General features: G+C 36.5%; 1 protein-coding gene, 1 long non-coding RNA gene and 4 other non-coding genes across 6 annotated transcripts; 1 reads left to right on the top strand and 5 right to left on the bottom strand.

The window, feature by feature from the left end:
* Positions 1-477: 477 nt before the first annotated feature.
* On the bottom strand, positions 478-568 carry LOC145798439 (small nucleolar RNA Z196/R39/R59 family). The gene has a single exon (XR_014339296.1). It is a non-coding gene; the product is annotated as a small nucleolar RNA Z196/R39/R59 family (small nucleolar RNA).
* A 44-nt stretch (positions 569-612) lies between these two features.
* On the bottom strand, positions 613-696 carry LOC114311026 (small nucleolar RNA Z195/SNORD33/SNORD32 family). Its single transcript, XR_003646361.1, has one exon. It is a non-coding gene; the product is annotated as a small nucleolar RNA Z195/SNORD33/SNORD32 family (small nucleolar RNA).
* A 110-nt stretch (positions 697-806) lies between these two features.
* On the bottom strand, positions 807-892 carry LOC114311027 (small nucleolar RNA U31b). Its single transcript, XR_003646362.1, has one exon. It is a non-coding gene; the product is annotated as a small nucleolar RNA U31b (small nucleolar RNA).
* A 193-nt stretch (positions 893-1,085) lies between these two features.
* Positions 1,086-1,157, bottom strand: TRNAH-GUG (transfer RNA histidin (anticodon GUG)). Its single transcript has one exon. It is a non-coding gene; the product is annotated as a tRNA-His (tRNA).
* A 3,488-nt stretch (positions 1,158-4,645) lies between these two features.
* Positions 4,646-6,493, top strand: LOC114311020 (uncharacterized). Its single transcript, XR_003646358.2, has 2 exons — positions 4,646-4,935; positions 6,135-6,493. It is a non-coding gene; the product is annotated as an uncharacterized LOC114311020 (long non-coding RNA).
* Positions 6,494-7,157: 664 nt separating this feature from the next.
* On the bottom strand, positions 7,158-11,454 carry LOC114311019 (uncharacterized). The gene has a single exon (XM_028257108.2). The coding sequence runs from the start codon at positions 9,201-9,203 to the stop codon at positions 7,500-7,502; it is 1,704 nt and encodes a 567-aa protein (XP_028112909.2). The 5' UTR covers positions 9,204-11,454; the 3' UTR covers positions 7,158-7,499.
* Positions 11,455-11,482: the final 28 nt, after the last annotated feature.

An 11,482-nucleotide genomic window follows, 5' to 3' on the forward strand; every position in this document is an offset into this window, starting at 1 on the left:
AGCTTAATTTAAACTATTTTGATGTGTTTAGTTTAACTTATAACTTATAAGTTATAACTTTTTGAAAGTCAAAAATCAACTTATTTTTTGAGTAGGACAGGAAATGCTTAATTTATAAGTCAGAAATCAGCTTATATTTATAGTTATAAGTTATAAACTATTTAAACATAAGCTATAAATACTTTCCCACAACTCTACCAAACAGGCTAATAGATCAACTCTACCAAACAGGCTAATAGATCAGATTACATTAGAGTGTAAACAGGGTAAAAGTAACAGTAAGCTGATATACCTAAAGCACAAAGCAAACTGCGTCGCAAGTCCTGTTTTTGAAAAACACTTTCAATTTTTGCCCATTTAACGAGATGCATAGCCATTGATATATTATAGTCTAGGCATTAGATACCTTGGGCAATGAAAAACAACAATAGATACAAACAAATCATAAAAAATAACTAAAATTCTAAATCAGTTCTCCGCAATCTCAGCCGAAAGATGGTGAATGAATATGTTCATGCGTTAATCACTGAAAAATCAGCACAATTAACATCTTTCATCACAGATTGCAAAGATCGAATTAAAAAACAAAAAACAAAAAAAAAAATCGAGGAAGAGAGGTCAGATGGTAGTGCATGTTAGGAATCATCATCCAATATTTTGCAGAATTGATTGGGTTAAAACATCATCACACCTCTCTTTTTTATTATTGTTAATGATAAATTATACTATATATACACGAGTATAAACACAGAAAAGCAAAGTGAAAAACCAGATTTGAGGAAAATTGAAAGGAGAAGATGGAATGAGAATCAGATCATAATCAAGTGTCGATCACCATCAAGCGTCTACAGATGCTTGTAAGACTGGGGCGACAACAATAATCATCATATTCAACACCATAAACAGATCAGAGATATAGATAGATAGAGAGAGAGAGAGAGAGAGAGGGGCGGAGAAGGAAGTATTTAAAGAAGGTTTTTAGGGTTTTGCCAAAAAAAATGTTGGGTTGGATCTCGATTTGGGCCAGAGTAGCCCAACTAGATATCACCCTTGCAAGGCCCATCAAAGAGTCAAAAAGCGCTGGGTGTGGCTGCTGGGATTCGAGCCCAGGTCTCCACGGCCACAACGTGGAATTCTTACCACTAAACTACAGCCACCAGTTGTTGATACTGGTAAAATTAAATTTATAACTACATTAAAACACAGTATTAGTGGAGATTGGCAAGTATAAAGAAATAGCAACAATTTGATTAGTGATCCACCTATTAATTGACTAATAATATTTTAGTTCGATCTAAAGCTTATTTTAGAATTCGTAACGTATATATTATTTTATTTTCTCATGTGGTTTAAATTTTTTGAACTATAATGCAAATATTGTTTTAGCTCCCGTACATGAAAATCTGATGTTAATAGCTCATAAATGATAGTTGTTGGATTTTAATATTCTAAATTCATACTTAACTACTCATAAATTATTTAAAATTGTAATTTTGTAGTTTAGATAAATTCAATCTCAATCAAGAGTGATTTAGAGGGAAGCTAAATAAGTAGCTTATTTGGCTTCGTTTGATAAATGGGTTGATTTAATGGGTTGATTTTTTAACTTTTTGGCTGCATGGGGCTAAAAAGCCTTATATGGATTAAGCTTTTTGATTTTTTTTATTTTTATGAGAGAAAAAATAAAATAATTATAATTTGAATGTGATATTTTCACCTTATTTGGGAACATGCTATATTAGTAAGTTTTTGACTTTTTGACTAAAATATGAGGTAAAAAAAAAAAGTAGTATGTTTGGGGTGGCTTTTTGAATTTTTACGAAAAGATGTACAAAAAGTAAAGAGAAAAAATAATCTTTGACTTTTTGATATAGGTTATAGGTTTTTGACTTTTTTAGTAATTTTTTGACTTTCTTGTTAAAATGTTAACTTGCCAAACGAGGCCTTTGTCACATTGACTTTGTAATCGTATTTTTGTGACTTCTATAACCTGGTAGTCCCATGCCAAATGAGAATTTTATTATAAGTTATCACATTGTTTCTCTACTTTAATGTATATTTTTTTGTAAAAAACCAATAAATAAAAAAAATAAGCAAATCCCAAATCACTTACACTAGTCTAATTTAAGATAAATATTGAAGGCAGTGGCTTTGGCCCAGTCCAAGATCAAACTGGACCGTGTTGTTGGGCCTGTGTGGGCGCACCACGGGTCCCGTTTTGATAATCTGAACCGTTCAATGTGTAGAACTCGTCGAGTACTATATGCCTGTAAAAAATCACGTTGATTGAATATCGATAGCTATGTGAACAAAATAGTTTTTTTATCAACCGTTAATTGTTTCACCGTCAATTTTTTTTTATATAAAACTGATTTGATTACATAGCTATTGATATCTGATCAACGTGATTTTTTACAATTATGTAGTGCTCGACGAGTTCTACACATTGAACGGTTCGAATTATCAAAACGAGCCCAAAAAATAGACCCCATAAGCCGAACTAGACAGGTCCAGTCTTCTTCTCAACTTAAGACAAGCTGGACCCAATATTGAATGGGTTGATAAACATTTTTTCAAATGTGTGTTTGGTAACGTTTACGTTTTCAGTTTATATTTATAAAAATTTTATAAACTGGTTTTTGTTTATTTTTAGAAAAATATAAACTACAAACGCGTTTGGTAATTGACAAAATGTTTAAAAAATTTTAAAAATATAAAAAAAATGAGAAATGGCAAGTGGTGGCAAGTGGCGGCGGAAGACGGTGGTGGAAAGTGGTGACTGTGGGTGGTGGGTAGCTGGTGGTGGCGGGTGGGTGGTGGTGGTGGTGGGTGGCTCGGTGACGGTGGCGGGTGGTGGGTGGTGAGTGGCCGATGGCGGGTGGTGGTGGGTGACGGGTAGGTGGCGGATGGTGGTGGTGGGTGGGTGACGGTGGCGGGTGGTGGGTGGTAGCGAGTGGGTGGTAGTGGTGGTGGCGGATGGCGGGTGGGTAGTGGATGACGGGTGGGTGGCGATGATGGGTGGGTGGGTGGGTGACGGTGGCGGGTGATGGGTGGTAGCGAGTGGGTGGTGGTGGTGGTGGTGGTGGTGGTGGTGGTGGCGGCGGCGACGGCGGGTGGTGGTAGCAAGTGGATGGCGGGTGGTGGCAGGTAGGTGGTGGTGGTGGGTAGTGGGTGGTAGTGGCAAGTGGCTGGCAGGTGGTAGGTGGTAGAAGTGGGTGGTGGGTGGTTGTGGCAGGTGGCTGGCGGGTGGTAGGTGGTGCGGAGTGGGTGGTGGCAGGTGGGTGCCGGGTGGTGGTGGTGGTGGTGGCAAGTGGGTGGGTGACGGTGTCGGGTGGTAAGTGGTAGCGAGTGGGTGGTTGTGGCAGTGGTGGTGTGTGCCGGGTGGGTGATGGTGGTGGTGGTGGTGGTGGTGGGTGGGTGGCAGGTGGCTGGTGGTAGTGGGTGGCTGGTGGTGGCAGGTGGTGAATGGTGGTGGCAGGTGGGTGGTGAGTGGTGGTGGCAAATAAGTGGCGAGTGGTGGTGGCAGGCGGTGGTGGCGGGCGGTGAATGGTAGTGGTGGGTGGTGGGTGGTAGCGGGTGGATGACAGGTGGGTGGTGGTGGTGGTGGCGAGGGGTGGGTGGTGGCGATGAGTGGATGGGTGGTGGGTGGTAGGTGGTGGTGGCGGGTGGTGGCTGGTGGTAGCCGGTGGTGGCTGGTGGTAGCAGGTGGGCGGTGAGTGGTGGTGACAGGCGGTGGTGGAGGGTAGGTGGTGGGTGGTGGTGGCGGAAGACGGTGATGGAAAATGATGGCGGGTGGTGGCTAATGTTGGGTGATAAAAAAAAAAACTGAAAACTCAAAATGGAAACACATTTTTTGTGTTTTCATTTTTTGGCCAAATTTATAAACTGAGACCACTGATTTATAAATCAAAAATTTTACCAAACAAGTTTTTATTTGAATTTTTTAAATTTTTATAAATATAAACAAAAAACTGAAAATGTAAGTGTTACCAAACGTCACCTAAGTGATATGGACGTAATAAGCAAACTTACAAGTGGGTAGACCTACTAATCCCTACAACTATAGCCCTCATGTACAAGAGTTTTTATAATTAGAAGTCTATAATAATTAAAATTTTAATTTGTTACAATAATTAAATCATACTCTTTTTTTTTTTTTTTTTGGGTACCATTGTAAGATAGGAGATTTATTAGAAAAAAAAATTTAATAAGCCGTATTATTTGAATATTTGATTTACCAAATCTTAATTCTCATATTTAAAATATTTTATAAATATTTCTACACTTACAATTTTTTTTTAAATGATTAGTAATTTGGTGATGTGAACATTCATATTATATAATGTGAATATTCACATTGACATAGTAACATTAATATTATACAATGTGATTCACATTGTATAATATTAATATTACTATGTCAATCTGAATATTCACATTAACAGTGTGAACATTTACATTACGAAACATTCATATTGTATATGTAAATATTACTAAAGGTATTTTAATAATTATATCACTCATCAAATTTATTCAAATATAAAAAATAATATAAACTAAATAAACATAAATAGGTCCAAAGGAATTTCTGAAAAAATGCCGTCGTCAAATAGTTAAATGGACTTCAAAAACTGAAAAAGATTCTGGTCACATTTTTTCAACGCATATATTATTTTTTTTAAAAAAATTCAGAAAAAGAAATCAAATATGGCATTGTGTATGTAGCTGGACTCTTAAAAATTGGTCCACAATCTGAACTCGGAAGGCCTCAGCCCAATTGGGAGTTTAAGGCCCACGCTGATTGGAAACCCTAGTCCTACGATATGTGCCAAACCAAGATCGATCTAACCGAGTCACCTGGAGAGGGGTTCTGCGAAAGGAGACGAGAAACAGAGAGAGACGAAGAGAGACTCTTGAGTCACCATGAGGGCTAAGGTTTGCGTTCTTTCCATCAAGTCCTGATTTTTATTTCGATTGATTGTGGTGATTGAAAGCAATCAATCACAAGAGTATAAACATCTTGATTTGTTTGGTAGCCGAGAAACCATAGGAAAAGGAAACTTGGATTCAACATTAAGCTGTTCTTCGATTTTTTCAAATATTTATTTATTTTTAGCTTTAGTAGCATTTTACTGGTTTATGTAAATATTGCTCTGCATATATTTGGCTCCTTTTGGTTTATGTTTTGAAAAGAATTTTGAGTTGTATTTTGAAATATAAGTTGTTGAAATGGGTTTTGAAATTTGAAAATTTGTTTGGTTATGAGTTTTGAAAATAATTTTGGGATGATTTGTAGTTTATTTTATTTATTTAGGGTTGAATATGAGAAAATTTGATTGATTGATGTTGTAGAATGTGAGAGAATGAGAGAAAAATTGATTGATTGATTTATTAATATATATATATATATATAATAAAATAAAATAAAAAGGAGAGGATAGAAAAAATAATTTTAAAAAGAAAAACATGTTGTTTTGATTTCTTGATCCAAATGCTAATTTAAAAACTAAATCAAACACTATCTTTGTTTCTCTCTCTCTCTCTTTTTCTTTTCATTTTTTTAATAAAATGTTTGTTTAGAGAAATTAAATGTGATCATTAAATTGCTGTCTCGTATTGTTTTCTAGTCTCTATGTTAAGAGTATTAGTGACAATTTGTTCACTGTAAATAACCTTTGGCGAGACATAAGAATTAGGCCTCGTTTGGGAACAGGCTAATTTAGTAACTTTTTGGCTATTTGGCTAAAAATGTAGGTAAAAAAAACTTATATGTTTGGGATGACTTTTTGGCTAATTACGAAAAGATGTGCAAAAAGTAGAGAGGAAAGAGAATCTTTGACTTTTTGGTATAAGTTGTTGGCTTTTTGACTAATTTAATAATTTTTTGGCTAATTGACTAAAAAAGTAAGTCCCCAAACGGGGCCTTAATATATAAAAGATAAACAGAACTATCATAAATCAAAGATTGTCAAAATTATTGTGTAAATGGTAATATTAGTGGGAGTCCTCTATGCACTTGCCAATGTTGTTTTGAATTGAACAAGAAGTATCTATGTGCAGCATTAATTTATTCATCATTAAATTACTAGTTGTATTCAATGGGAAATTAACAATTGCTCACTTACTATTTATAGTGGAAGAAGAAGCGCATGAGGAGGTTGAAGAGGAAGCGCCGAAAGATGAGACAAAGATCCAAGTAGACTATGCATTTTGACAACGTGGGCTTCTCCTGATTTGCCACCTTCTTTCACAGTTGTTGGCAGGTGTTGTCCGGGGAGTAGGTGGGGGAATTCAAAGGAGGAGTGTTCTTTGTCCAGTGCAGTTTCTATATTAAACTTTTGTAGCACTATCAAGAGTTTAGTGTTAAATGTTTGAGGGTACTCGTTTGATATCTCATTTCTGTGACTGAATAACTTATATATTAACCTTCAGTTTGAACATCAAGTGGTATTGTTATCAATAAATTTGTTAGATATGCTATCTTTTGAATGCACTTTTGCTCAATGTGTTTGTTGACTTGATTGAAAATATAACGCAATTTCTTGGGTGCTTTCTGAGTTTCTTGATGCTAACTGGTTTGTTAGTGCTGGAAAATGTCCCAGATGATATCTCTTCTGTCAGTATTTTGAACTCAACATACCCTCTAAGATTTAACTTGAAGGAGACTTGAATGTAAGGTCCTAGTGCCAAAGCTTTTGGTAGTAAGTTATTATAGTTCATGTGATAATTTTCTCCTATTATCTCTAATAATATGCTTGAGCAAATGAATTGGCTATATTTTATGATTGTGTTGGTAAATTGCTCAATTGCTTGGATCTTGGTAAGCATTTTGCAAAATTTCAAGTTGCACTCGTTTGAAGCATGGTGAACACCATCCAGTAGGAATGTTGAACTGCTCTTCCAATTCATGGCAACAATTCAAGCATTTGATTCAAATGTGTATGCCCATGGTATTAGAAATTGGGTTTCAGTGGCATCAAACCAGGTTGTTGATGAGTCACAACCTACATGGTTCAATTGCATTCGGTTGGAGACTCTTACACACTAATCATTTATAAAAAGTTCTGCAATAATCCAACTTTGGATACTTGCTTTTCAAATTTCTGGTAAAAAGTTCAAGAATGTATATCAAGATAAAACCAATGGTAAGTACTGTGTTCAGCATGAAAAACAAAATCAATTTGCTAGCAGAGAACAAGTCATTTACACGAGTAACAGAATTTCACAAAGGTCGGAATTGGAAAGCAGCAATATTGAAGCAAAGGATAGTATACATGATATGCTCAATATTCATTCCTTTCCCAGTTACCACCTTTCAGAGGCTTTGAGTGCAATTTCAATTCCCATATTGGCATTCATTTCATTAGTAGTCTACAGAACCCATAATTGAGCCAAACCCTTCTGGAGCCCTCATCTTGCTTGTATTGATCACAAATCCCTCATTCCATTTTGCTTTCTTCCGTGCTTTCAATTTTCTTTCATTTCTGTCTGATTTCTGCCTATAATGATAACCCCTCAAGGTCATATTGCATGACAAGTCTCTCTACTGTTTTCCGACTCATGACCTGTCTCAGGTGCAACTCTTTCAAAACCGCTGCAGCAAGCTCTCTTTCTTCTTCGTGGACAATACCTTCCACCACAATGGTATAAGTTGTCTCAACAGGCATGTAGCCCTTCTCAATCATCATCTCAAAAATCTCCAAAGACAAATCTGTTCTTCGTGATTTGCATAACCCAAGAATAAGTGCATTGAAATTTTCGATATCAGGTTGGTAGTTGTTTTCTTCCATGATCATAAATATCTCCATCGCCTCATCCAACATCCCTTCCATGCACAATCCTCTGATCAAAGACGAATACGTCAAGGAATGAGGTGTAAATCCACACTTTGTCATTTCATATAAAAGCAACAAAGCTGAGTATGTGTTTCCTTTCCTACACAAGCTTGAGATCACAGTTCTATAGAAGTCATGGATAGATGAGTTTTGCTTATCACTCAAGCTCTGAATTATAGAAAAAGCCTCATCAACCTTCCCTTCCTCACAAAGCACGGCAATGGCATTGTATGTACCCTCATTGGGATTGCAATGTTGATGAATCATTTGATCAAGACACTTAACTACACTATCTACTTTCCCATCTTTGCATAGACGAGCAATAATTGGGTTATAGGTAGCAGCAGTGGGTGTGAACGGTCCCTTGAACATTTCATCCAACACCTTGAGGGCATGATCAGTCTGACCGTGATAAGCAAGCGAACCAATTAGTATATTGTAGGTAACGACCGATGGCGAACGATCCTCCCCTACCATCTCTTCAAGAAGTGAATTTGCCTCCTCCCAACGCCCATCGTAGCACAAGCTCCTCAACAAAATATTATGGCTCACAACATTGGGACTAAACCCTTTAGAAGGTAAATCCCTAAAGAAACTTATCGCCTCATCAATCCTACCTTCTTTGCACATCCCGGTTAACAAAACATTGTAACTAACCAAATTGGGTTTTCCACCCTTAGCAATGATCTCATCCAATAGTCTCATCGCTTCACTTACCCCTCTCTCTTTATAAGCAGCTCCGAGCAAGAAAGAGTAAGTGAATACATTAGGAACCAATCCTTTCTCCATCAACCTGTCTAAATAATGCAAGCTTTGATCCAAGTTTCCGCGCATACAGAGCCCTTTCACAAGAGAATTGTATGTAACAGTATTGGTTGGATATCCACATTCCTCCATTTTTTCGACTAATTGCATTGCATAACCAACATTCCCTCTCCTACACAAATGATCCACCAAGAAATTATAGGTAGACGGATCCAGTGAACAACCTGAATTAACCATCATCTCCATCACTCTAGTCGCCTTTCGGAGTTTGTTCAACTTACAAAGATCATACAAGAGCTGCGTGGCATGACCCACATCAGGCTTGTGTCCCTCCCCAACCATATATTCCAAATACAGAAATGCATCATTGAGTCGAAGATCCCTAGTTCTTGGGTCATTCCTACCAGAGCTCCAATTGGGCATTGTGAAAACAGTTTCTTTTGGCGATATGGCCATCTGGGTAGATGCCAAAACTTTAGAAAAACCCATGGTGAGTGAAAAGGAATGGAGATTTGGGATTGGGGAAAAGTACCCACAAGGCTTTCTTGCATTTTCTTGAGATGGGTTCTTTATAGGGGAAACTGAATTTAGGAGGACTGCCATGAATTGAATAACTTCAAAGATATTTAATGGGTAGTGATAGGGTTAATCAAGATCTTGGGTGTGTACTTGCTAGTAAGTGGTTGAATAAGGAGTAGATATGAGCAAATAGAGATATATAATGGTAGACAAATACAATAATACACTGAACTCTCAACATGAACAAATCTTCAAACCAAAAAAATAAAAAAAGATAATATAAGAAACTAGAAAGAGGGAAAAGAGAGAAAGAGAGGTGGGAATTGATTCTTACACTTGGGTCTTAATGGCTGTCAAGAAATCTTGATTCTTCTCAAACAAAGAGATGGAAATGGAATTGATGATCGATTTCCACTGTTATGCTTTACTTCAATTTTTATTTTTTTATTTTTTTGTTATTTGTTGTTTTTTCTGTTTACTAGAATGAAATTTTTTGTTAAAAAATCAAGGAACTTCGCTGCTTTACTCAGTCCATCAGTCCCGTCCACAACTCCACCCCTCGTTATCCAATTGCAGTGGATTGATGAACCTCACGCACAGCACGTGCGTGTACACTCTTTCAAAAGTTCAACTAAAATATTATTTAAAATGATCCAAATAAATGTATTTTTTTAATTTTTTATGAAAATATACACAGAAAAAGAAAAATAAAGAAATGATGTAACCTAAAAAAAATTAAAAAATTACTTGTATAACACACCCCAAACAAGTAATTAATTTTGGCCTTAAAAATTTACTTTTTCTCACTTCTTTTTTTTATATTTTAATTTTTTTAAATTTTTTTCTCTAATTTATTCTAAAAGATAATTTATATCTAAAATTAAATAAAAAATAACACATTGATAATTACATGACATAAAAATATTTTATTACATGTAACTCACACAAATATAAAATTTAATATAATAATATATTTTTTATGCTATATAATAGTTAATGTGATATGTTCTATCTAATTTTAAATAAAAACTAACTTTAAAAATAAATTGACAAAAACTTAAAATATGAAAAAAAAAATTAACTTTAAAAATAAATTAACAAAAGCTTAAAAATACTACATATATAATTCCTTGAGTTCCTTACCACACTGCCACTCTCCCACATAACCACCACTAGGGGTGTGCATAATACCACCAAAACCGCAGAAACCGTCAAAACCGCACCGCCAAGGCAAATTCATTATTATTTGTCAATCGAACCGCCGATTTTTGGTAAGAAAAATGACAAATTCTAGTGACATTTTTATCAATCCGCCGGTTTCTATTTTTCTTCCAAACCGCACCAACCCGCACCGCTATTAAATCATGTTTTATAGGATTCTAAAAATTCTTTTTTACTTAAGTTTGCTTGTTGTTCTATACCTTAGAATATAGTATTACATTAATGCTCGAGAAAAATTTTATGTATTGTATTTGATCATTGCAGCTTCCACAGATACTTGTAATGAACTGATGACATAGTCGTTGATATTATCAAGTTGTTGCTACACTTGCTGCATCAGAAGAAAGCTTCGCAAGATGCTTAACATCATGATGTCTCTCGTCTTTTTTTTACTCTTTGATTTAAGTTTTGTAATTTGAATTATATTTTTTATAAACCGCCAATCCGCCCGAACCGCCAAGGCAAATCCGCCATTATTTGCCAACCGAACCGCCGGTTTTTGATAAGGAAAATGGCAAATTCTAGTGACACTTCTATCAATCTGCCACCCGCCATACGGTTTCTATTTTTCTCTCAAACCGCACCGACCCGCACCGCGCACACCCCTAACCACCACCGCTCCAGTACAAGTGGGGAGACGTGGCATGATCTAAGAAGAGGAAACAAAGCACAGGTTTCCAAGACACGTTGCATTACAAAGAGGCAGTAGTCAACTTTGTGTTAAAGTGAACTGCCACCAGTGGTAGAAAGGGTGAAGAAAGAAGAGACACCCAACACTACCAAGAAGGTGAAATTGCTATAAATTGATGAAAAAGGAAGGCAAACAAGTAATCAAATCCCACATTTCAAGCAGTAAAACACAGAGAGAGAGAGAGAGAGAGAGAGAGAGAGAGAGAATGACGACGAGCAAGGACGATATAAAGCATGGGACAGCGCAAGCAAAGCAATCAGAAAATGAAGCTTTGCGAGTGAGGTACAAATCAGGCACCCCACTTGAAGAAGGGAAGATTGCTGATTCTCAAACTGTTGATCTCCTCTCCTGCTCACATCTCTTATCAAAACCAAAACATCTCTGATCAATCCCAGTGGCATCCTTCCTACACCAATAGTGGAGGATCCACCACCACCACCACTGGTTGATG

This window comes from Camellia sinensis, chromosome 8 (assembly GCF_055761805.1).
Source record: "Camellia sinensis isolate YWXY chromosome 8, ASM5576180v1, whole genome shotgun sequence".
Taxonomy (NCBI): domain Eukaryota; kingdom Viridiplantae; phylum Streptophyta; class Magnoliopsida; order Ericales; family Theaceae; genus Camellia; species Camellia sinensis.

Excerpts from the sequence above, each read along its gene's own strand:
- LOC114311019 (XM_028257108.2), bottom strand. The coding sequence starts at position 9,203 with ATGGCAGTCCTCCTAAATTCAGTTTCCCCTATAAAGAACCCATCTCAA.